The 27,009-nt window shown below is 42.3% G+C and overlaps 1 protein-coding gene across 4 annotated transcripts in view; it reads right to left on the bottom strand.

Annotated features, from left to right (window-relative positions):
- Positions 1–1,180: 1,180 nt before the first annotated feature.
- The window catches only part of LOC306874843 (lisH domain-containing protein ARMC9), a 44,914-nt gene continuing 19,085 nt past the window's right edge, over positions 1,181–27,009 (bottom strand). For 2 of the 4 annotated variants that reach the window (XM_079425123.1, XM_079425121.1), the window contains 8 exons: positions 26,543–26,633; positions 26,094–26,155; positions 19,681–19,779; positions 18,604–18,713; positions 17,418–17,551; positions 13,885–13,993; positions 11,448–11,629; positions 1,181–2,169 (listed from right to left, as the gene is read on the bottom strand). In XM_079425123.1, coding sequence (XP_079281249.1) covers positions 2,138–2,169; positions 11,448–11,629; positions 13,885–13,993; positions 17,418–17,551; positions 18,604–18,713; positions 19,681–19,779; positions 26,094–26,155; positions 26,543–26,633 — 819 coding nt within the window. In that variant the 3' untranslated portion in view covers positions 1,181–2,137. Of the gene's footprint in view, positions 2,170–6,381; positions 7,505–11,447; positions 11,630–13,884; positions 13,994–17,417; positions 17,552–18,603; positions 18,714–19,680; positions 19,780–26,093; positions 26,156–26,542; positions 26,634–27,009 lie in introns of those variants that run through there. The other 2 variants (XM_079425124.1, XM_079425122.1) reach the window with 2 other exon arrangements.

Raw genomic sequence — 27,009 nt, 5'->3', positions numbered from 1 at the left:
TGGAAATTGTGGAACACGAACACAGGAAGTAAGCATTTGCATATATTTCATGTTCCACTACACCTAGCGCACAGTTGAGTGAAGACTGATGCATTCAGTGCATATACCCTTATATAGTTGACTTTTGTTTTCAAACACTCAAGTCAATCACTTGTGCTCACTTGTCTCCGAGCATACCAAATTCAAGACATCAGTGGATTGTGCCGATGACAGAATTTGTGCCGCAAGAACTGTCTGTGAGGTGGAGTAGACATGGGAAGTATATTTTTGAAAATATTTTATTTCACTATATTGTTTCAATCATGTGGACAGTTCGCTGGTTGGAATGGAAGACGTACATGAGAACTTGAGTGCAGGCTGAAATATTTGGCACATGTGCACAATCCAGTTGACATTTGTTTTCTTACATTCAAATCACCTGCACATGCACTGTTGTCCACGAGGATACAAAATTCAAGCTGCATGCGGACATTGTGCACTGATATTTGTGGACTTTCTTGATGCCAAAATTTGCATTAGACTGACTTGAGCCTGAGCAAACATGGACATGGGAAGTTTACAGTTCAGTGCGTAAACTAGGGGATATATTAAAGGATTAGTACACTTCCAGAAAAAAAAAAAAAAAAAAAAAAGAAATCCTGGTAATTTACTCATGTCATCCAAGATATCCCTGTCTTTCTTCAGTCGAAAAGAAATTAAGATTTTTGAGGAAAACATTCCAGGATTTTTCTCCATATATTGGACTTCAATGGTGGCCAACGGGTTGAAGGTCTAAATTGCAGTTTCAATGCAGCTTCAAGGGGCTCTACATGACCCCAGTCGAGGAATAAGGGTCTTATCTAGCGAAACGATTGGTCACTACAATGCACGTCCACAACTTCACTCATTACGTAGTCACGTTGGAAAGGTCACACATGCCGTAGGCGAAAGTAATTACCCAGTGTTTACAAAGCAAACGTGCAAAGACTAAAACAAATGCTCTTTACAAAAAAAAAAGTAAAACAATGATTTTGGACAATTTTGAAGTTGGAGGAGAAAACCAGATGGAGTTGTACTTCTGCCTATGCGTGACCTTTTCAGCGTGATTACGTAATGTGTAAAGTTGTGGGCACGCGTCACAGAGCTAGTGCAAGATGAGCATTTATGGTTAACAAGTATATCATTTTTTTTTTTTTTTTTTGGAAAATGACAGATCGTTTTGCTAGATAAGACCCTTATTCCTCGACTGGGATCTGCATTGAAGCTGCAGTTTGTACTTTCAACCTGTTGGTCGCCGTTGAACTCCACTATATGAAGAAAAATCCTGGAATGTTTTCCTCAAAAATCTTAATTTCTTTTCGACTGAAGAAAGAAAGACATGAACTTCTTTTATGACATGGAGGTGAGTAAATTTCAGGAATGTTTTATTCTGGAAGTTAATTAACCCTTTAAGAAAGGATACTTCAAAGAACTAAAGGTTGAACATGGATTCATTGCTTGGTTTTTTCAGCGCTTGTCTGCAGGGTTGTCACAATGCCAAGGCCTGCAGGAAATCTGCAAATGCAAGGTACAACACAGCTGAGGATTCAGATGTTTGGTACTCCATCATGCCGAGCTCAAAACAGCCCAGCTTGAAACATAAAAACATGTCCCGAGAACTCGTCCCCTGTGGACGTCTAACCTCACCAGGAATTCTGTTCCAAAGAGCAAAGTGTTTCCGTAACCAGGACCTCTTCCTCTAGAGGGACACTGCCATGCTTTAACTAACTCGACATCTCCTAATCTAGTAACTCTGCAACCTTGCTTTAGGATCTGCTAAGAAAAGCCCAGCTTTATCCATCATTAACAAAAAATAACTTGCTCTTTGATGGTTTCCTTTGGTCTTCCTCACTCCGAAGGGGCTGATTGGACAACATAATATGTAGGGCACACTCACGTCTGCCAAGAGCTGGTTGCAAAGGAGGTGGGGGGGGGGACAGGATGCACATGGACAGACCATGACAGCTAGAATAAAGCAGGATATGGAGAGAGAACGAAAGGAAGAGAGGATTGTAGGACACAGCTGAAGTTAGATTAAATAATTCCTGTTTTGCAGGGCTGTTTTTGTGTCCCGTTGTTGTAGTGCACCATCCAGGAAGCTGGAGAAACAGTGCTGTCGTCAGAGCTGTTGACTGGTGGATAGCAAAACACCTGCCAAATAAAACACATTAGTCACTTTAGTTAAACATTTACTGGAGAAAATGTGAGTGGGCTTTACTTTCTGTCATGATGGGTGTAGTGGTGGTTGTAAGTGCGTTGCATTGCAGTTGTTAGGGTCTTCTGGGTGGTTGCTCGTGTTGGGATGTGCTATACATTTGGTAGGGGCATTGTTAGGGTGTTCTGGATGGTTGTTATAACATTGCTATGCAGCAGGGGCGTTTCCTCTGAGGAGGCATGGGAGGCAGTGCTTCCTCAAAATATTGGATGAGAAAAAAAAACCCAACAACACCAATATTACAAAATATATAATTAAAAAGTGTATAAATCACCTTACCGAAAAATAATTCACATTCACAATCATTGAAGGATGAGGAGTAAAGGTTTTGATAAAAGTTAGAAATGTATAATTTTGCTGTCAGAAGTAAGGGTGTTATTTACGAAAAGATTTGGGATTTTTTTTGAGAGACCACGATTTTTCTCCAAATTAAAAAAAATAATTGGATTTTTTTTTTTTTCACCATATTCACGCCATTTGGCTCTTGATCTTATAAAGGCTCCTCTTGCTCTTTCTATGTAGAGTTGATCAAGATTCTCTTGTAAGGCATGAAGATTTTTTAATTCCTCATTAAGCAGTGTTTTTTTGAGAAGGTCATTCATTTTACTTAATGTATTATTATGAATTTGCACTCTCTTTTTAGCCTGTTCTTTTCCATATTTAATTGAATAACTTCTACACTCATTTTTTAATAGCTCCCATTTTAAGGATGTAGATATATCAGTCATATCTTTGTATTTTTTCAAAATAACTTGTATTGCCACAATATACGGGTCTTTTTTGTCTTCTTGGCATTTGAAAGGCGCAAAGAGATTCCAGCATGGTCTGTTAAAGGAGCCAGAGAGATTTCACAAGAGTAGATGAATGGAGATCAACCACAGGTCAATTCGAGACTTTTTAGACATATCAGATTTCAACCAGGTGAAGAAGGGTGAAGAAACCTAAAAGGATCCAACAGTGATAAATTATTGCTAAAATCAGTAATGATAGGATTAATAATATGACCAGTGGTCCTTAAGGGAAACCTGTCAATATTGTTATTAGGAGCCTCATTGAAATCACCACCCATAATCAAAAAAGCTGATGGGAATTTACCTTTTAACTGTGAGATCTTATATGAGAGTTCTTGCAATAGTGCTTTATTTGCAGCAGAATTATTGTAACCATACACATTTCCTAATATAAACAAAGTATCATCAAACTCTATTACAGCTACAATCCATCTACCCTCAATGGAAAAATGAGATTCCAGAATATTCCCTTTAAAATTTCTTTCAAAAAGAATAGCTACACCACCAGAATGATTAGTACAATGACTGAAAAGGACTTTGCCCCCCCACTGATTGTGCCAAAATCTTTCATCTGTGTTACTTGAGTATGTTTCTTGAAGAAAGTAAATATTCTTTTTTTAAATAATAACAAAATAAAAATAAAAGTTTTTCTCTTGGTAATATCTCGAATCCCTCGAACATTAACTGAAAAACATGACAACGGAAACATTAATGTAACTGCTTATCAAAAGAATAGAATGGTCTGTTAAACAAGTGCAAAATCTTAATATAACCGGCACTCAGCGATGGTGATATGTAAATATAGACTACCATTATTAACTTTACCCCTCCTTTTAGTGGACAATCCACTAATTAAAACTAAAGTGAAACAAACTGAAAAATTAATAACTCTGCTTCAACATTCACATAACAAAAATGTCTCTCTACAAACGAATCTCTACTGTGCAGACTCGGGCTACAAACAAATCTCTACTGCGCAGACTCGGGCTCCAAACGATTCTCTACTGCGCAGACTCGGGCTCCAAACGATTCTCTACTGTGCAGACTCGGGCTACAAACGATTCTCTACTGCGCAGACTCGGGCTCCAAACGATTCTCTACTGCGCAGACTCTGGCTCCAAACGATTCTCTACTGCGCAGACTCTGGCTCCAAACGATTCTCTACTGAGCAGACTCGGGCTCCAAACGATTCTCTACTGAGCAGACTCAGGCTCCAAACGAATCTCTACTGTGCAGACTCGGGCTCCAAACGATTCTCTTCTGAGCAGACTCGGGCTCCAAACGAATCTCTACTGTGCAGACTCGGGCTCCAAACGATTCTCTTCTGAGCAGACTCGGGCTCCAAACGATTCTCTACTGAGCAGACTCGGGCTCCAAACGATTCTCTACTGAGCAGACTCTGGCTCCAAACGATTCTCTACTGAGCAGACTCAGGCTCCAAACGATTCTCTACTGAGCAGACTCGGGCTCCAAACGATTCTCTACTGAGCAGACTCGGGCTCCAAACGATTCTCTACTGAGCAGACTCGGGCTCCAAACGATTCTCTACTGCGCAGACTCGGGCTCCAAACGATTCTCTACTGCGCAGACTCGGGCTCCAAACGATTCTCTACTGCGCAGACTCTGGCTCCAAACGATTCTCTACTGCGCAGACTCTGGCTCCAAACGATTCTCTACTGAGCAGACTCAGGCTCCAAACGAATCTCTACTGCGCAGACTCTGGCTCCAAACGATTCTCTACTGCGCAGACTCTGGCTCCAAACGATTCTCTACTGCGCAGACTCGGGCTCCAAACGAATCTCTACTGCGCAGACTCGGGCTCCAAACGATTCTCTACTGCGCAGACTCGGGCTCCAAACGATTCTCTACTGCGCAGACTCTGGCTCCAAACGATTCTCTACTGAGCAGACTCAGGCTCCAAACGAATCTCTACTGAGCAGACTCGGGCTCCAAACGATTCTCTACTGCGCAGACTCTGGCTCCAAACGAATCTCTACTGAGCAGACTCGGGCTCCAAACGATTCTCTACTGCGCAGACTCTGGCTCCAAACGAATCTCTACTGTGCAGACTCGGGCTCCAAACGAATCTCTACTGAGCAGACTCGGGCTCCAAACGATTCTCTACTGCGCAGACTCTGGCTCCAAACGATTCTCTACTGCGCAGACTCTGGCTCCAAACGATTCTCTACTGCGCAGACTCTGGCTCCAAACGATTCTCTACTGAGCAGACTCAGGCTCCAAACGAATCTCTACTGTGCAGACTCGGGCTCCAAACGATTCTCTACTGCGCAGACTCGGGCTCCAAACGATTCTCTACTGAGCAGACTCGGGCTCCAAACGAATCTCTACTGCGCAGACTCGGGCTCCAAACGATTCTCTACTGCGCAGACTCGGGCTCCAAACGATTCTCTACTGCGCAGACTCGGGCTCCAAACGATTCTCTACTGAGCAGACTCGGGCTCCAAACGATTCTCTACTGAGCAGACTCGGGCTCCAAACGATTCTCTACTGAGCAGACTCGGGCTACAAACGATTCTCTACTGCGCAGACTCGGGCTCCAAACGATTCTCTACTGCACAGACTCAGGCTCCAAACGAATCTCTACTGAGCAGACTCGGGCTCCAAACGATTCTCTACTGCGCAGACTCGGGCTCCAAACGATTCTCTACTGCACAGACTCGGGCTCCAAACGATTCTCTACTGCGCAGACTCGGGCTCCAAACGATTCTCTACTGAGCAGACTCAGGCTCCAAACGAATCTCTACTGCGCAGACTCTGGCTCCAAACGATTCTCTACTGCGCAGACTCTGGCTCCAAACGATTCTCTACTGCGCAGACTCGGGCTCCAAACGATTCTCTACTGCGCAGACTCGGGCTCCAAACGATTCTCTACTGCACAGACTCAGGCTCCAAACGAATCTCTACTGAGCAGACTCGGGCTCCAAACGATTCTCTACTGCGCAGACTCGGGCTCCAAACGATTCTCTACTGCACAGACTCGGGCTCCAAACGATTCTCTACTGCGCAGACTCGGGCTCCAAACGATTCTCTACTGAGCAGACTCAGGCTCCAAACGATTCTCTACTGCGCAGACTCGGGCTCCAAACGATTCTCTACTGCACAGACTCAGGCTCCAAACGAATCTCTACTGAGCAGACTCGGGCTCCAAACGAATCTCTACTGCGCAGACTCAGGCTCCAAATGACGTCATTTACTCACTGTGGCAGCGGCCATACTGAGATGTTTTGGCTTCACTTTTCTATAGTGGAAGGAAGCACTTTTTTACAGTCTATGGTTCATGGTCAGATGGACTTTTTTTGCATGTTTTATAACCCAGTGTATGAACCATTAATTTTACAAAACCACATTTTATTCAGAAAATGATACTTTGATATAAATGATTTGTCATTATTGACCTTTGATCTTATACTCAAACAAGCAAGTTATTATTAGTACCTTCATATCTTCATTACATTTACCATTGACTCTTTTCTAAGTACTTCTGGGACTCACGCCTCACAGATATTTGAGACAAACAGGCAAGTATGTGAAATAAGAGAACAAATAAAAGAGAGGATTAACGAACCCAAAATAGAAGAATTACAGATGTGAGTTCACTTGAGATTTCAGCACTGTTGGGCTTCGTTTGCGCAGATGTTCAGGCCGACTGGGGAAAGACATGACACACAGCAGGAGTTCTCATCTTCTGCCAGTTTGATCAAAATATTATGAAAAAAATTTATGTTTTATATAGCGATATACATAAAAGGATACAAACAACTTGTCTTAAATATTTTGAAATGACCTTTTTTTTTAGTATTATGTAGTATGACGCAACAGGACATTTTTGTATAAAATGTATTTAAATGTACAAAAATATTCACAATTTGTGACTTTGAAGCACAAAACAAACCTAAAATCGCAAACAACAGGTATAAACATCAATCTGTTAGCTCAATTTTTACCAGTATTAGTTTCCTCTAGCAGGTCTATTTTACACAGCACACTCATGCAAAATAGGGTAATATTAAGTTATGACTAAACCGTACACAAGAGCGACGATGACAATAAAACGGCATCAAATAACACGCGCGACACGGAAAACACAATTCAGACTGACCGAAAACACCTATCTTCTATGTTTTTACATTTATCTGCTTCCTCTGAGCGAGGGTGGTCGAGGTTCAAGGGTAACAAAGCAGGAGCGGAGCGCCAGGCGTTTGGAAGGTTGTGGGATAATGAAAGTACTTGTTGTGATTATTGTCCAAGTGTGTTGTGTTATAGAGGCGCTCTGTGGCAGGGGCTGAAAGGCCCTCCGAAACCACAATCCTCAGCTTTGTTCCGCAGGCCCACTGCCATCTCTGCTGGCCTGACCGCGATAAGAAACTTGGATGCTGTTACAGGAAGTTGGATGCTCCTCCGGCGATAGGCTTCTCCTGCTGAAAGCTTCTCTTTTTTCACTTTCTATGCGACTGGCTGCCTGGAAGTTGAAAAGAAGGTACGGAATATTATAAACATGCTCGGCATGTTTAGAACTGGTTTAGTCACTCTAATGAGTGGTTAACTCATTTATCCACTAATCAGAGTGAGGGTGGAGGGGAGAATTGTGTTGTTAATCAAAAGAATAAGAGCATAGTCAGTCACTGTAAAAGATTATTACATTTACAGATAAACCACGAGACGGGCATGTGAAGTGATCGATCATCATCATATTTCAGACAGCTATTCAGATACATAATACATGTCTTTTAAATTATAGCACAGACGCAACAGCATACCATCACGATTATATGGTGAAGAAATATACATATAAAAAATAACAAAGAAATTACATTTTCCATTGAGAAAAATGTTACTTTTAAGATTGTTAAGCTGTGAAATTATTTCACCCAAATTCTCATTATTTTTCATTTATTTAATTTACTATAGTACTACTATAACACAGTGCCATAACCGCCATAGACATGTGATTGATTTTGCTGTCCGCCCCAGTATTTGACATTCTTGCTCTTCTGCACTCCATTACGCAGTACTCTGTTTGTTGTTCAAAAGTTGACATTTTTAGGCTGATCTGCCTCGGGGGTCTGACACCACACGTCAATGGCAAAATGATTGAGAGAAGCAGAGCACAAATTCTATCACAAGGCGTCAGTTTAAAGTTGAAAGAGAGCGAGGTAATGATGCAAACTACTTAATTTCTTAAATGTGGCCATTTTGAATTGAAAATATAATTTGCGTGTTTCATGTCATTGATGAGCAGAAGAGACTCCCTTAAAAAACATTAAGAATCTTACTGATCCCAAACTTTTGAGTGGCAGTGTATGTTGCGTACGTTGTTTACATATGTAATTTTTCTCATCTAGTCTTTAAGGTGCCTTTTTACATAATTACTTATTTGTCATTTCATGTAGTTAATTTTGATCTCAAATATAAGCCATGCATATTTTTTGGTGAGATTCATCCCTCCAGAAGTGATTGGGTAATGATGTATTATGAGTTCAGTGGTCTTGACTGATTAGATTGGGGTCTGAAGGGTCTGTTTGTAACATTACGATCAGTGAGATAGAAAAGATGGAGCACTTAACAGGAAGTAAACATAATATGAAGCCTTGACCATGTGTGCATTAGAGAGGAAAATTGATTTTCCAGTAATGCATCTGTAAAGTTCGGCAGCGGGCAGGAAGGAGTAACACCGAATACAACACAGGCAAGACTAACTCCATCTGATTTATGAGACAGAAAGGCCAGAAAGACAAACAGACCTCACAGTGGACTGATAAAAAAAAAAAAAAAAAAAAAAAAATTAGAGACAGTGAGAAAGAAATGGTGGAAGAAGACATGCATATAATGAGAACATGTGATCACATAAATCAATGAATGAATGCACTCTGTTTCCATTATCTGATCATAATAGTCACTGAATACAGTAAAAAAAAGACGTAATGGTTGTTTTATGTTACTTCAACCATCAAATGCACAGAAACACTACTGCTAAAATTCAGTTTACAATCAATAAATACATAAGTAAATAAATAACTACACAAAAAAACCTAAATGTCTGGTGAATTAATAAATGTATTTATGTACAAATTATTCCGCAGGAGAGAACCCAAATCTGATTAGAATTAAATGATCACTTACTTATATTATTTGGGTTACAGCAGTCTAAGTGTAACTTGTTAAACCAAGTACTCTTTACTTTCATCAGCTAATTGAAATGAAACGTTAATGTATATGTTAAGATGTCTTAGACTATGATTTGACGTCACGACACACTCAGCTGTCCTGCAGCTGTTCTTCATACTGCTTGACATCTGCTCCAATAAAAACAAGAACAAATGACTGAATGAGAGAGTCAACAAATAAAGACACATTAAAGTGTTCCCTTATCTCAAATCAAACATCTTCATATTTGCATTTATAGTCATTTCTTTTTTTTTTCTTTCTTAAATATTATCACCATTGGCTGTCTTAAAGCCTTTGAGATTACATTACTTTTTTATAAAAATCCACTTTACTCTATTATTTAATTTAGTCATCACTTAATGTAAAATAATCTGAGCCTAAACTGTTAACGACTTCTGTAAGCCAAGATTTTCCGTGTGGAATCCAATACTCTGGGAACACTGGTCGACCTAAACTACAAGATTTCCATTAAACCGGTTCCTTTCATTGTTCAAATGTGATTTATATGGAGATCAAATACAAGCACAAGGAACAACATGTTTTATGAAGAGCATGAGGCACAAACAACCCCTCACAAGAAAAAAACAAAAAGACTGTTTTGGCTGTCAGACAAATTGATATGGGCATGTAAAGATACAGCAAATTTTGTATGGTGCTCATTATTGGCATTCGTATTTCCTCTTGCATATTTCCTCTCTGTAAATACAATTCTGTGTAAATGTACAACAAATAAATGCTGTATTGTTAAAATGATTAATTTAGTATTAAAATGCAAAAAATAAATGAATAAAAATCAATTTGAATGAATCTTATAATTTGGTTGTTTTTAGTTGAATCAAATGCATACATTGCAACAGTGTTGCTAAGACCTCGGTTATCAGGCTACTTTTATGCTGTTGTCGCAGGTTTTTTTTTACGTCCGCAGGTTGATGCAAAATACCCCTCCCTTCTGCTAAACAAATTTGACTTAGGTGGAACACCCTGAAGGAGGTTCTGATAGCTATTTTTCCCCCAGGAATGTCATTGGGCTAGTTTTGAATACCAGTTGGGTTGGTTTTGTTAAGCAGACTTGGCAACCCTGCATTGCATCTGATTGCTACTCAAATTACGCACATTGATTAATTTTCAGCATAGTATTTTATAAAATTGAATAAATGAAATGTTACTGGATTTTTTTTTTATTGTATAACTTGTTGTATTATTAATTATTTAATGTACTGTTAAGGCATTTATTTTGCATCTAAAAAAATACTTTTATCCCCTGGTTTCACATACAAGGCTTAAGCCTAGTCCCAGACTAAAATGTAAATCTGAGCTGAACTTGCACTGACTGATTTTAAAACACGTCAGTGCCTTTGTACTGTCTTAAGATGCACACCAGTAATGTTTTTTTTTCTAAGGCATGTTTATAAAAATTACTTAAATGTCCTAATTGAACTATTACCTAATCCTGGTAATAGTATGTGGCTTATATGTATTAGTTTAAGTAAGGAATAATTGACGATGGGCCATTGATTTCTTAGAAAATCATGTAGACCTGAGGTCGCTATGCCGTTACACCTCGGGTGTGCATTATTTTCTAAAAATTCAATGGACCGAAGTCAATTATTCCGCTTACACTACAGTTATCACACCTCAAAACATTGATCAGATGATGCATTTAGCTTCGTAAAATTACGGTTGAACCCCTGATGTCACATGGATTATTTTACCCATCTCCTTGCTACATTTCTGAGCCTTGATCGTGTTAGGATCCTTGCTGTCTATGGAGGGTCAGAGAGCTCTCAGATTCCATCAAAAATAACTTAATTTGTGTTCTGAAGATGAATGGAGGTCTTATGGGTTTGGAACGACATGAGGGTGAGTAATTAATGACAGAATTTTCATTTTTGGGTGAACTATCCCTTTAAGGACATACAGAGTAATGTGAACCGGAACTGTTAGCAACAGTCTTAACCGCAGTAAAATCACGGTAAGGAATGGCCTGTCATGGTGTATAAGAGCCCACAATTATGGCACACAACATATGGTACATATGAGAATAAAAGTATGTAACAAAGGTGTGTTGACTTAAACTGTACACATACAAAATGTCAATCAACCATCAGATTTCAATTTTGCAAGGTTAGTCTTCAAACATGGGTGGGATTGTTGTGTGATCCCATAGATAAGATAAATACATACAAGTTTTGTTTGAGAGTGTCAGTTTTAAGGGGTAAATCGATTGAAATACTCACTCTGTTGGCTAGGCCACCCACTGGAGCCCCCTGAAGAACCGGGCCTGCTGCCGCTCTGCTGGGGCTCGCTGTTGGAGAACTGGGGGGCCAGCGGGGGCAGACGAGACCTGCCAGCACTGCCTGTGTCACTGTCAGGAGTGCGAGGAATCTTAGGCTGGCTTGCAAAGCCCACGTTCTGGCCACTAGAAAGGAAAGAGTGAATGAATGATACCAAGTTTACATTTAAAGAACAAGAATTTGGGTTTTACATTTTACAAACAAGAATAGGGTTCTTAGGCTCTTGTGTATAAAGTTTAGCTAAAAGTATGGAAATGGAATTTTAGCTTAATAAAGCTAAACATTAACTTGCATAAGTTACATTAATTTACATAAGTTAAACTATTTCAGCAACTCAAAATGTATTTCAACAACCTAGAGTGTAAAAAAAAAAGACTTATTTTACTGATCGTGTGTGGAAATGTTTTCAAAGAATGAGGCAGGAAATATATTATTTGTAGCTTTCTATACGATGTTAACAGTTCAAGTATTTCTCATATTCCAGACTGTTTTCTGTTAAACCCAAATTATACTTAAGTTTTGGTGTGAAATGCTTAACATCCTTATCTAGCAGCCGTGCTCTTTTTTCTCCAGCAGTTATGAGTGATAAAATTGTCTTTGTACACATTTAAACTAGAGATACAAGGACATTTATTTTTGTTCTGTCTCATCCGTTTCTTTTTTTGACTTTGAAACAATGGGCCAGGACAATGAAAGCCTGTAATCACCACTGAAAAAAATAAATAAAAATAATACATCTATAAATAAAAATGTAATTGCAATTTTATAGCTCAATATTCTGACTATTGTCCTTGCAATTCTGAGTTTCTCACAATTCTGAATTGTTCCCCCTTAGAATTGTGAAAAATAAACTCCGAATTGCTAGATTTTAAGTCAACCTTTTTCCCCTGAATTTTGAGTTTACATCCCAAACATCAAAGGTAACTGCAACTTTTTTTTAAATCTTGAAATTCAGACTTTTTCAAACGGCAATTGCTAGTTTGTGTGTCATAATTCTAACTTTTCAGAATATGCATTGGTGAAACATTGGCATCTTTGTTTCCATATTTGAGTTTGCTTCTATCCTGTTATAGTGCCCCTTGTGGCAATTATGAGAATGCAACAAGCGCTTACATTGCATTATGAATTGCATTCTAATATTTTCTAAAATCTAATACAGAAAACATACCACAATTATATTTAGCATGCATAGTTCACACAAAATGCGTATTTTCATTTAAAACCACAAAATCCAGGGAAGTGTAATGAAAAAAAAAAAAAAAAAATATATATATTATATATATACATACACACATATATATACACATATATACATATATATATATATATATATATATATATATATAGAGAGAGAGAGAGAGAGAGAGAGAGAGAGAGAGAGAGAGAGAGCGAGAGAGAGTTTATATATAAAAAAAGAAAAAGGGAACTACTTTTAATTTGAGCACCATGTTTTTAGAATGTCGCACCAATACACTACAAAGATGTGATGTAGCGGTCAAACGCATCTGTCTAGCACATATGAACACAGAAAAACAATGGAAATGCACAGTGGAAAGCAAAAACACGTAAAAACATTGTGTGTGAGAAGAGCCCCTAATGCATTCTCAGTGTCAATCCGCTATGCTTTTACATGTTTTAGTAAAAACTTAACACAATGACATTAAGCATGCATAGTTTGAGCACCAAGTATTTAGAATGTGTTGTGCTTGAGACACTATGAATGATGCCAGACAAAGGACACAGGCACAGTGATCAAACGCATCCATCTAGAGCATGTTTCCATAGAAAAACAATGGCAATGCAAAAACGTTTTCGGTGTGAATGTCCCCTTAGACAAGCTTATGTTGTTATATTTACATGTTTCTGACATTACAGAATAAACAAGACAATGAAGAATTCAGCTTATATGCTCAATTTGGCAGTTTTTCTGCTGAATGCATTTAAAATTGAAGCTTTATACAAGAAAATGCGATGCACGTTTGTTTACAGGACTATTACATCCACGGGTCTCCAGGAGTCAGGTTGGACAGGGATTTGGGAAGGAAGGGACCTGAATCAACCCATTGTTTATCAGTTGTTTAATTCTCATGAAAAAGTCTGCCCTGTGGCATTGCTAATTCAAGGTTTGATGCCTCGCTCCCACCCCCAAATTCCTCTGGTCTCTCTCCAGCTTACTGCCTTCCAGAGGCAAGTTACAGCCTGTGACACACTTGAAAACACTAGATCCTGTGGGCCTTTACATTTTAGATATGTCTTGCCACATTGAGCATGGAATGTCGCACCCGGATCCTTAAATCTCTTGGTAACATAACTTAGTTGTGGAAGATCCCGAGATGGGTAATGTTGAGCTAAAAATACACGGAATGGGCAGCAAACCCACCTGTATGAGTGGCTGTTGTTGTTGTTCGGGCCTGGTGGAGGTACACGTCTTTCTGGGGACCCCATGAGCCCTGATTCCACAGAGGAACGCCAGCATTCCGAATCGGTTGCTGATTGAAGAAAGACCAAAATATATCACGCACACACACCTCACACGCGGTTGACATCATTAACACACACACGCCACAGTGAAGGACCTGAGAGCTGTTCCCTTTACAAGGAAATGCAAAGTGGCCAAGGAGATCTGTGCTATATGGTTACCGTTCATAAGGAAACTGAAAAAGCTAATAACAGAAAAAGTCAATGAGTAATAAATGAAACAGGTGCCCCATAATTTTGAGGATACAATATAATAATTAAGACAAATTCTAAAAAAAATGCAAAAAGAGGAAAGTCATTTTAAAGTTTTGCAAAGCTAATTCTTAGAATTCTTAATTCCAATTTGTAATAATGTTTTTATGTTTTAATTGCACACTATTTTCAGTGTTTGTAACTGCAAACAGCTTTGAACATGGCTCGTCCAATCAGACTGTAGAAGCAGAACAATCCATTATATGGTGCAGTACTGTCTGTTGACTTTTTTTAAAGCCATAAATCCCATATATGTACTTCCTGCAATGACCACATATGCCAAGTTCAACCATGCAACCCTGTTACCAAAGTCAGTAAAACGATCAAATGTTCAACCTTTATCAAAGTTATTAAAACATCAAACATTCAACCCTGTTACCAAAGTCTTTAAAAGATTGAACATTCAACCCTGTTACCAAAGTCAGTAAAACGATCAAACGTTCAACCCTGTTACCAAAGTCAGTAAAACGATCAAATGTTCAACCTTTATCAAAGTTATTAAAACATCAAACATTCAACCCTGTTACCAAACTCTTTAAAAGATTGAACATTCAACCCTGTTACCAAAGTCAGTAAAACGATCAAATGTTCAACCTTTATCAAAGTTATTAAAACATCAAACATTCAACCCTGTTACCAAAGTCTTTAAAAGATTGAACATTCAACCCTGTTACCAAAGTCAGTAAAACGATCAAATGTTCAACCCTGTTACCAAAGTCATTAAAACGATCAAATGTTCAACCCTGTTACCAAAGTCAGTAAAACGATCAAATGTTCAACCTTTATCCAAGTTATTAAAACATCAAACATTCAACCCTGTTACCAAAGTCATTAAAATGATCACACATTTATCCCTGTTACCAAAGCGCTGCATGATTAATCGAATGCGATTGTCATTCGCATCTTGTCAGTAAAGCCGGTTCTGTGATTAGTAGTAAATCTCCATTACCTGGTTTCAAATGGAGCAGCATTTACTATACAGAGCCATAGTTCTCTGACAAGCTACGCAAAAAAATAAAAAATTCAGCAGATGATATAATCGTACGATTATGAAATCGAAGAAATCATTCACGATAATCACAGCTGTGTAGTAAATGCTGCTCCATCTGAAAGCACATGAAAATACCACAATTAATAGCATTTTACTACAAACTCACTTCATGAAGTGAGCTGAGTGTTTGAAATAAGGCACGCAACATATTTCATAATATTCTAAGCAGTGATAAAGGCTATGTCGATTAGCATTGCATTGCAGATATACTTTGTTATAATGAAAATTATAATCATAAGAACTCAGATAAACCATATATGTGACCCTGGACCACAAAACCTGTCTTAAGTGTAAATTTTTCAAATTCAGATTTTTCATCTGAATAAATAAGCTTTCCATTGATGTATGGTTTGTTAGGATCTGACAATATTTGGCTGAGATACAGCTAGTTGAAAATCTGGAATCTGAGGGTGCAAAAAAAATCTAAATATGAATCAATGAAAGCTTGTAAATCTTCTGTTTATTCAGCTATAGCGGTAGGCATTTGCTGGATTTCTTCTGTGGGGCATATTTGGAGTTTCCGTGCAAGAGCGCCCTCTGGCATTTGGATTAATATTTACTACTGATCACAGAACCGTTCTAAACTGAAAGGTATGCATGACAATCACAGCTTCTGTCTAATAATGATTTCGATTTCATTTTGATTTATTGTGCGGCCTTATACCAAAGTCATTAAAATGATTAAATGTTCAACCTTTACCAAAGTTACTAAAACAATGAAATATTTAGCCCTGTTACTAAAGTCATTAAAATGATCAAACATTCAACCCTGTTACCAAAATCATTAAAATTATCACATATTTAGCCCTGAAACAAAAGTCATTAAAACAATCAAACATTTAGCCCTGTTACCAAACTCATTAAAATTATTACATATTTAGCCCTAACCAAAGGTTTTAAAACATCACACATTCAATCATGTTATCAGTCATTTAAATGATCAAACATACAAACCCATTACCAAAGTCATTAAAACAATCAGATATTCAGCCCTTTTACCAAAGTTATAAAAAATGAAGAGACATTCAGCGCTGTTACCGAAGTCATTAAAAACAACTTTCAGCTGTTTTCAAAATTAAAGATCAAATGCCCAGCCATTACCAAAATTATTAAAGCAATCAAACATTCATCTGTTACAAAAATGTATAAAAATGACCAAACATTTAACCAATACCAAAATTATCAAGATTACCAAAGACAACAAAAAAATTTTCATTTTCCCCTTAATTTACATGGGAATTTTAATTATATCAACAGGCCTGCTCGACTATTTGTGCTATTTTATTTGTTACATTTGATTTATTATTCACTATTTACTTTTTTCAATTATCCACATCAGAGTTTTAAACTCTATTTAGATATCCCAAGTTTTCATAACAGGGATGAAAAAAATTGCACATCTGATACTAATTAAAAAGAAAAGAAAATACCTTGAGGCAGAGGTCTTCAACCCTGTTCCTGGGGACCCATTATCCTGAAGAGTTTATCTACAACCCTAATCAAACACACCTGAAGCGGCCAATCGAGCTCCTCAAGACTGCTTGAAAATTGAAGACAGGTGTGCTGAAGCCGGTTGGAAATAAACTTTCCAGGAGAGTACGTTCCCAGGAGCAGGGCTGAAGACCTCTGCCTTGAGGCAAACAAACAACATTTTCTACCTATGCACATGATTACCTATGTTTCAGAGGAAACAATATGAAACAAGACAACATATGGATGACTAAAGCACTTCACTGGCTTTGCCTGATATCGTGCTTGGATGGTAGCGTTCTCAGACAAACCCTCGTCTGCAGGCACTAAAAACCACATCAAAGTGATTTCATCAGGCGGAGCATTTGGAACGTAAGCGAGGGGACCATGAAAGCACAATCCAGGCTAAAGGCCACGGAAATTGAATCATTTCAGAGAAACATTGAATATTTATTAAAGATGGAACTGTGATTTCATCTTTATGAAGGGTTACAAAACAATGACATCAGACAATAGGATATAAAATAACATTACAAAAAGCCCAACTTTTGAGCTAGATGAAAAAGGATGTAGCCTAAATCAATGTGAAAACAAAGTGGAAAAGCAATTGAAGACATGCTGGAGTGCATATTTAAATATTTGTCAGTCGATGGCACGCATACCTAATGTTTGGTGTATGGATTCCGCAGTGCTGGGGCGGCTGCCGGTGCGAGTAGGTGGGTGGGAACTAAAGCGAGAATGGGTGGGGCTATCACTTCTCTGTCGGGTAACAGCGTAGACTCCATCACCACCAGCTCTGCAGAGACACATGTACAAATGCATATTTTGTCCAACCATGTCCAACACGCTCAAAGTGTTTTAACTAAATTGATGAAACGCTGAAAATTCAAAGTTAAGAAATTCAGAAACAATATCTGTGATGGCAAAATGATGGTTCCTCTAACTAGTAAAAAACAAAAATTCAAGGATAAAGTATATTGATATACAAACTTTTAGCTATTCCCCCTGGCTTAAATGGCATCTATTCAACTTGGTCTACTCCAAGTCCTTTAGAGATAGTAATATATTATCTTGTTCAATTATTATATTATCCAAAATTCTGGATACATTTTATGTCCAAAGGCTCGAATAAGTTCTCAACACATTCCAAGGGCATAATCACAATGTTGTCTTCTTAACATTTCAAAGCACCGAGTATAAAACATTGAGAGTCATGAAACCAATTGTCTGCAGTAGTTCCCATAACTATTTCATACGCTTCAGTAGAAACATTGAGGATAATTGTGGATGGAGTCTTGCATATCCTGCTTGCACCTTAACATTATTTGACTTAAGGGCAGAACTATTGACTTCTCCGCAGTGTTCATGACAAGGACAAAGATGAATATACACGCTGCGGGCAAGAGTCACTGTGTTGGTAGTATCTTGTATAATCATCTCAAATTAAGATGCCTCCAATGACAACCCCTCAATTATTAAAAAATAAATAAATAAACAAACATTACTATACCAACAAGGAATCAAATTAGCACACTTGTATTTATTAAAGTAACACGGTATGCCAATGAACCATATCTGGGTACTAGTAAATGTCATATGAATTCTGTCCAAGAGAGGAAGATTTCTGAACGATTCTATTATTAATATGCAAGATGGTTTGAAACTCCAAGTCACAAGAAAAAAGGTAGGTTGATTAAATAGATTCCTAATGGATCTTGATTTGGAGTGAATCTATAAAACGATTCCACTTTTCCCTTTTTTACATTAAAGTGACAAAAAAGCATTGTTTCAAAAATAGCACCACATATTCCTCCTGATGTGAACAGGCATTCAGAAAGAGGTTCTTACATGGTGTTTTTGTGGGAACTGGGCGTAACGGGCCGCTGGAGGGGCTCGTCTATGCTGCGAGATGACGGGGGGTGTGATCTTCTCTTCATCTTCACCATGTTGGTCATTATCTACAAAGCATCATAGAGATACTTAGCATCTGATCGTCCAGCATCGCAAACAAATCAACATATATAACAGTTTCTCTATGGTTCACAAAGGAACCATTCTTTTGAACTGGTTGTTTCTGGTAGACTAGTTGAACCAGTTAACCAAATCAGACTGAACTGTCTGAAACAGTTCACGGGGTGAGCAGTACAGATCTAAAAGTTACCCAATCAAAACTCCCTTTCAGATGCCTGACAGTCACTCTGACTCGAACCAAAATACCGGCGTATATTATCTTATGATGCTGGTTTTTGCAAACTCATTCAGTGATCCAATTCCTCCAACAGTCATTGAACTGAGGAAACAGTTCAACTTGTGTGAACCGAACACTTGAACAAAAGGGCAAAATCAAAGTTTTTATGGTTTCTCATTGTTTAAAAGCTGATTTAGATATGCTTTATATGCTTTAGGCATGTAAAACATCTACGTTTCACATTAAAACAATTGCGTATGTGTTACGTCATTGCATGATTACAGAAATTAATCGGTTATACAAACCAGTTTATTGAAACAATCTGTCCGAAAGAACCAATCTGCGGAAAAGAATCAGATTTCCCTGTTTGCCTAAAGCTCTGAATTACTGGTAATAATGTTGTAAATAATGTTAAGTTTCTTGCACAGACCCATCGTTTCGCTTTATAAGACCTCAATATATTGTCAGTAGCCATGGGTATTAATTATGTATGTGTTGCCTGTAAATGCCTTTTTGACTCACAACTTGCTGGTAGCTGTTGAATTGCTTTTTATGAATCAACAAGAACCACAGTTTCAGGCTATAAATCTCTATTCTAATAAAGAGATAAAAGTAAATACATCGTGGATGTCATCTTATATTAATAATTTACATGTTTTAACGTACAATACTCTTGTATGTGAAGTTCTGGACTAGTTTTTCTCGTCATATAAATATACTGTAGAGTGATGGTTTACCCCGAGATACTCTGTTGTCAGCAAAGATTCTCCACTGAGTTCTTTTGGCTGAGGCTGCAGGACTTCCTCTTTATCTAGGTCTGCCTCCATAACATCTTCCTGTTAACAAGATCAAACAATAAGATCAAAGGACTGAGTGGTAAGCTGCCAATAAAACTGCCGATAAAATGCAAATCCCAGTGATAGGCTGTCACACAGTTTATGTGAAATCAGAGGTCATGTTCAGCAATACATTTCTTAGAAGACAAAATCAAAGCGAGTTCCCTATCAGTCGGTCACTCCGAGTCACGCCAGTGACCGACGAATTGGGATCTCGCTTAGAGAGACCAATCCCCTACGAGAGTATCTAAACAAGCCAATGCATATTGGCATGCGATTATTGCATCCAGCTGCCAATAATCACAGCGTGAGTATAAGTAGGCAGCGGGTGCAGCGCATATTCAGCTTTTCGCTTCAGAGCCGAGCGTTCGTCGTTCTGCTCCTGACCTTATGCTGTTATATTTACATGTTTCTGACATTACAGAATAAACAAGACAATGAAGAATTCAGCTTATATGCTCAATTTGGCAGTTTTTCTGCTGAATGCATTTAAAATTGAAGCTTTATACAAGAAAATGCGATGCACGTGTGTTTACAGGACTATTACATCCACGGGTCTCCAGGAGTCAGGTTGGACAGGGATTTGGGAAGGAAGGGACCTGAATCTACAGTGTCTGCAAGTCAGTGCACTCTTCGAGGCATTCTTGTGCTGGTGGTACGGCGCGTCAGTGGCGGTGGTTTCCTTCCTGTCGAGTGGGTTGCACACATCAGATTGCACTACCCTCTGATTGTGTTGCAAAGCAGCCATCTCCCCTGTGCGCTTCAGCACACTAAAAGAGTGATTTTCTCTGAAAGAGCATTCATGGGTGGAACGTCTTTTTAAAGACGTGTCTTTTTCAAGATGCCTTTCCACCCGTGCGTTTCTGGATGCGGTCGTTACCTGGCGCCGGGTGATGGTCACGATCGTTGCCTCTCGTGTCTGAGCACTAATCACGCTGAGGCGTCTTTCGTGGACGAGTCAAGCTCCCACTGCGGGAAAATGACCGTTGCGGAGTTGCGGACCAGACTCCGTTTCCTGCAAAGGGGCGGAGTGCCCCTGCCTCTGCCTAGATCTAGGGCTCCTCCTGGCGGCAGCCGGGGGACCACTACTTCTGACAGTGGCCGGACTGGTCTTACGGTGACGGTGAGGAATTCCCCTCCGAGGAGGGCTCCTCATTCCGCCGGCACTTCGCAGCCTGTGGAGCTGCCGAGGGAACATGCTGGACCCTCTCATGGAGTACCAGCTGTATCCTTTGGTGCTCCACTCGACGACCAGATGTCGATCGCTGCATCGGAGGTTGAGTCAGACCTCTCTGGAGATGATGATTCGGCACCGCTGCCACCTTCTGGGTGGCCAGCGATTCCAGATACGGATCCAGAGATGGTGGCTATGCTTGCCCGGGCCGCCGAAAGGGTCGGGCTCGAGTGGAATCCTCCACCGCGTCCCGAACCCTCTATGTTGGATGATTGGTTTCTCGGGGTGGCTCGCGCTGGTTCTCAGGGCCCCACCCCGGTGCCTTTCTTCCCGGAAGTGCATGATGAGCTCACTAGATCATGGACGGCTCCTTTCACTGCCCGAAACCGATCTGGTGGCTCGTCCTCCCTCACCACCCTTGATGGTGGGGCAGCGCGGGGGTATGCGGGCATCCCGCCGGTGGAGCGGTCGGTTGCGATGCAATTGTGTCCAAATGCCGCTACCACTTGGCGTGGGAATCCGTTGCTCCCCTCCCGGGCCTGTAGGCACTCATCGGCCCTGACCGGCAGTGCGTATATGGCCTGTGGTGAAGCTGCTTCCGCCCTACACGCTATGGCGTTGTTGCAGGTTCATCAGGCCAAGGCACTGAGAGACCTGCACGAGGGTGGCCACAACCCAGAAGTTCTCAGAGAACTTCGTACCGCCACGGACCTCGCGCTACGAGCGACGAAGGTTACGGCGCGGTCTCTGGGCCGTGCGATGTCCACTATGGTGGTCCAGGAACGCCATCTCTGGCTGTGTCTGGCCAACATGAGGGACACTGAAAAGACACGATTCTTGAATACCCCTGTGTCCCAGACCGGCCTTTTCGGCGACGCGGTGGAGAGCTTTGCCCAGCAGTTCTCCGCTGCACAGAGGCAGACTGAGGCCATCAGGTACATCCTGCCCCGGCGTGCAGCTGCTGCCTCCACCCAGCTGCTGCCCCCTGCCGCCGCTCCCGCGCAGCAAACGTAGCAGCCTCCAGCAAATCAGCACCGTGGAGCCGGCCGCAGGGCAGCCGCCCTGCCCGTCCAGGCCCCCGCCAAACCTGGTGGCAAGCGTAAGAGCAAGCGGCCCTGAGACGGGCGACCCAGAGATGGAGGAGGATGCTCTTCGGGAGATGGTGCACGCACCACTCCCTCCCCCGGAGGAGGGCCAGGCAGAGAATCTTTTGTTTCTTTTTCCCAAAAACTCGACAGAAGAGCAGCTTCCTCTATCTCTGGGTCCCCCGAGGGGACGGGGAGTTGTGGACAAGTCAGTCTTGATTCACACTCTCCCACCTCTCTCACCAGTGAGCAGCTGTGGGCGGTTCGGGAGTGCGGTCAACCGTACTACCCACGCACCCTCTGCCAAAACGCAGGTTGGTGTTCCACACACGCTGACCCTGCTTCGGACCGGCAAAGAGACGCCCGAGCACGGTCCCTGCGTTCCTACTCGCTGCCCCGTTGCGGGTACGTCGGTGGTTCCGCTGGTGCCACTTGTACGGTTTCTGGGGGCCTGGTTAGGGCTTCCCAGTCTGTCTCGTTGGCTCTGCCAGACCATCAGGCTCGGCTATGCGGTTCAGTTCGCCCGGCGTCCTCCCAAGTTCAGGGGCGTCCACTTCACTTCAGTGAAAGCGATAGATGCTCCTGTCTTGCGCGCAGAGATCGCAGTCCTTCTGGCGAAGGATGCGATAGAGCCGGTCCCTCCAGCCGATATGAGGTTGGGGTGCTACAGCCCCTACTTCATTGTACCCAAGAAAGGCGGTGAGTTGAGACCGATCTTGGATCTGCGTCTCTTGAACCGGGCCCTTCACAAGCTTCCGTTCAAGATGCTCACGCAGAAATGCATCTTCGGGTGCGTCCGTCCCCGAGATTGGTTTGCAGCGATCGACCTGAAGGTCGAGTACTTCCATGTGTCGATCCTTCCGCGCCACAGGCCATTCCTGCGGTTTGCGTTCGAAGGATGGGCATATCAGTACAAGATCCTGCCCTTCGGGCTGTCCCTGTCGCCCCGTGACTTCACGAAAGTTGCGGAGGCAGCCCTAGTTCCCATGAGAGAACAGGGCGTTCGTATTCTCAACTACCTCGACGACTGGCTCATACTGGCTCAGTCTCAGGACCAGTTGTGCGAACACAGGGATTTGGTGCTCTCACACCTCAGCCAGTTGGGCCTTCGGGTCAACTGGGAAAAGAGCAAACTCTCCCTGACACAGAGGATCTCTTTTCTCTTTTCCACCACTTCAGCACTGGGTCCATGGCCGAGTCCAGAGGTGGGCGTGGCAGCACGTCACTCACCGGGTACAAGTCACACCGGCCTGCCGCCAGACCCTCACCCCGTGGTCAGACCTCTCGTTTCTGTGGGCAGGAGTGCCCCTGGAACAGGTCTCCAGGCATGCTGTGGTTTTCACGGATGCCTCCACCACCGGCTGGGGCGCCACGTTCGACGGGCTTGCAGTGTCGGGGGTTTGAACGGGCCCCCAACTGCACTGGCACATCAATTGCCTAGAGTTGCTAGCGGTACGTCTGGCCTTGATCCGTCTCAGAAGGCGCTTACGAGGCAAACACGTACTGGTCCGCACGGACAACACTGCGACCGTTGCGTACATCAACCGACAAGGTGGTCTGTGCTCCCGTCGCATGTCGCAACTCGCCCGCCACCTCCTCTTCTGGAGTCAGAAGCATCTGGAGGTCGCTTCGTGCCATTCATATTCCGGGCTTGCTCAACCGGGCAGCCGACGAGCTGTCACAAGCTGCGCTCCCCGGAGAGTGGAGACTCCATCCCCAGACGGTCCAGCTGCTTTGGAGACGTTTCGGACCCGCTCAGGTAGACCTGTTTGCGTCTCTAGAAACCTCTCATTGCCAGTTGTTTTACTCCCTGACCGAGGGAACACTCGGCACGGATGCACTGGCACACAGCTGGCCGCGGGGCCTTCGCAAGTATGCGTTTCCCCCAGTGAGCCTTCTCGCACAGACACTATGCAAGATCAGGGAGGACGAGGAGCAGGTCCTGCTTGTGGCGCCGTACTGGCCCACTCGGACTTGGTTCCCAGAACTGATGCTCCTCGTGACAGCCCCTCCTTGGCAGATTCCTCTGAGGAAGGATCTACTGACTCAGAGACGGGGCACCCTATGGCACCCGCGTCCAGACCTCTGGAAACTTCATGTCTGGTCCCTGGATGGGACGCGGAGGTTCTAGGTGACCTACCCCAAGGGGTAGTTGACACCATCACTTCGGCTAGAGCGCCGTCCACGAGACAGGCCTACACCTTGAAATGGAACCTGTTCGTCGAGTGGTGTTCTTCTCACCGAGAAGACCCCCGGAAGTGCCCGATCAGAGTCGCGCTTTCCTTTTTGCAGTAGGGGTTAGAGCGAAGGCTGTCTCCCTCCATCCTTAAAGTCAATGTGGCAGCGATTGCTGCCAACCACGATCCCGTGGAAGGGAAGTCGTGGGTAAGCATGACTTGGTCATCAGGTCCCTTAGGGGGGCAAGAAGGTTAAATCCTCCACGGCCCCCCTCTATAAACTCTTGGGACCTGTCTCTAGTGTTCGAAGCACTACAGCAGGCCCCATTTGAGCCTTTGCAGTCAGTTGAGCTGCAGTTTCTTTCAATGAAGACTCTGCTCCTGCTTGCATTGGCCTCCATCAAGAGGGTAGAGGACCTGCACGCATTTTCGGTCGACGATTCGTGCCTAGAGTTTGGGCCGGCTGACTCCCAGGTAATCCTGAGGCCCCGGCCTGGCTATGTGCCCAAGGTTCCCACTACTACCTTCAGGGACCAGGTGGTGAGCCTGCAAGCGCTGCCCTCGGAGAAGGCAGACCCAGCCTTTGCTTTGCTTTGTCCCGTCCGAGCGTTGAGATGCTACGTTGACAGGACACAAAGCTTCAGGACCTCAGACCAGCTCTTTGTTTGTCACGGAGGCCGGCAGAAGGGGAAGGCCGTCTCCAAGCAGAGGATGGCCCACTGGATAGTGGACGCCATCACCCTGGCTTATCAGGTACAGGGTGTGCCCTGCCCGTTCAGGTTGAGAGCTCACTCTACTAGAGCTGTTGCATCCTCCTGGGCGTTGGCTCGTGGCGCCTCGCTGGCAGATATTTGTAGAGCTGCGTTCTGGGCGACCCCTAACACGTTCGCTAGGTTCTATAGCCTTCGTGTGGAACCGGTTTCCTCGTGTTCTCACCTCAAACGGGTAGAAGCACTGAGAGGCTCCGTTTTCGGGTCTGCTTGCTAAAACTGCTCCAGAGAGTCCGTACTGTAGACCCTGTCAAGTTCCTCCGTCCCCTTGGCAGTCAGACACGGCGGAGCGTCTGACGCCAGGCCCTCACTCGTTGAATCCATGAGAACCGGTAAAGGGCTGGGTTCCATATGAAAGACCTAGTTGCATCCCATATGTGTATAGTCCACGGTATAGCCTGAGAGCCCGTGTTTCCCCGGCAGGTCTTCTGCCAATTTCCATGAGGTACAATTTCCTCTAATTTTCCATATGCGCCTAAAGGTTGATCATATGCGTAATTGCTCCGAACCTCCTTCGGGAAGGGCGAGCTTCCGTAGCGTCCGGTTCCAACTGGAACGGGTACGTTTTTTCCCAGTGTTATCCAGTCTTACTGAGTGGGTAGTGCCATGGCAACAGTAGCTGGTCTTCTGTGCTAGCCTGACCTGCGCCAAAAAATAGGGGCTCAGGAGGCTTCCACAGGACACTGGAAGGGGCAGTATCCGTGGCCCTTTGGTAGGGATACCAATTCGTCGGTCACAGACGTGACTCGGAGTGACCGACTGATAGTGAACGTCTCGGTTACGTATGTAACCCTCGTTCCCTGAAGAAGGGAACGGAGACGCCACGTCCCGTCGCCACGGCTGCTGTACTACCACTGAGTGGTCGGGTCTCCGGCTCGGCTCCTCAGCGAAAACCTGAATATGTGCTGCACCCGCTGCCTACTTATACTCACGCTGTGATTAGTGGCAGCCGGATGCAATAATCGCATGCCAATATGCATTGGCTTGTTTAGATACTCTCGTAGGGGATTGGTCTCTCTAAGCGAGATCCCAATTCGTCGGTCACCGACGTGACATCTCCGTTCCCTTCTTCAGGGAACGAGGGTTACATACGTAACCGAGACGTCACCTCGTCATCGTCGTCATCATCCTCTTCAACATCTGACTCAGGTTCATGTTCAGGAATGTCCGCTGTATATGTTAGAATCATAAATGAATACAAAAGAATTAGTGAAATAATGATGGAAATAAACCTTGGAATGTAGTAGCTAAACTTTTCAAGAATATCCTGGCAACTGTAATTCAGTGAACTTGAATGGTGAAAAAAAAAAAATCATAAAACCATAATAAAAGCATTAAAAAAAAGAGTCAAAGGATTCACACTCAATTCCATGTCATACTGACCAACCTGGTATGATACTTTTATGGGGCTTTCTGTTCCTTTTGAACCTGATAACCTGGTTTTTATTCAGTTTCATTTTAATGAAGAAGGTGCTCCACAGAAGAACAAAGTTATATTGCATAAATAGTGTGATGACCGATTTATTATTATTCATTTTTTTACTGTTTTTTTCTTACCCGAGTTAAGCTGTTTGATGATGAATTCAATTTGTCTGTTGAGTTCAGGATGTTCTTCTTTACTGTAACAGCGTAAGATCTCCTCCATACTCTAAATGCAACAACAAAATATTCACATTTTATGTATTCTGTGATAATAGCTATGGAGCATAACAGTGACCCATCAATTTTTAGCAGCCTTGTTACTTGCAGGGTTTTTCTTGTTTATTTCTCCATAGAGATTAAAAATATATATTTATATGCAAGAAACAAACTAGAAGCAGAATCGCAACATATGAACTTTGATTTGATTCATACACGATCGTTCAAAAGTTGGGGGTCAGTACATTTTTTAAAATGCTTTTGAAAGAAGTATCTTCTGCTCACCAAGGCTGCATTTGTTTGATCAAATATACAGTAAAAACAGTAATGTTGTGAAATATTATTACAACTTGTGAATACATTGTAAAATGTTATTTATTTCTGTG

This window comes from Barbus barbus (assembly GCF_936440315.1).
Source record: "Barbus barbus genome assembly, chromosome: 9".
Lineage (NCBI taxonomy): Eukaryota > Metazoa > Chordata > Actinopteri > Cypriniformes > Cyprinidae > Barbus > Barbus barbus.
The sequence above is the reverse complement of the archived record's forward strand: the minus strand, read 5'-3'. Positions and strand labels throughout refer to the sequence as shown.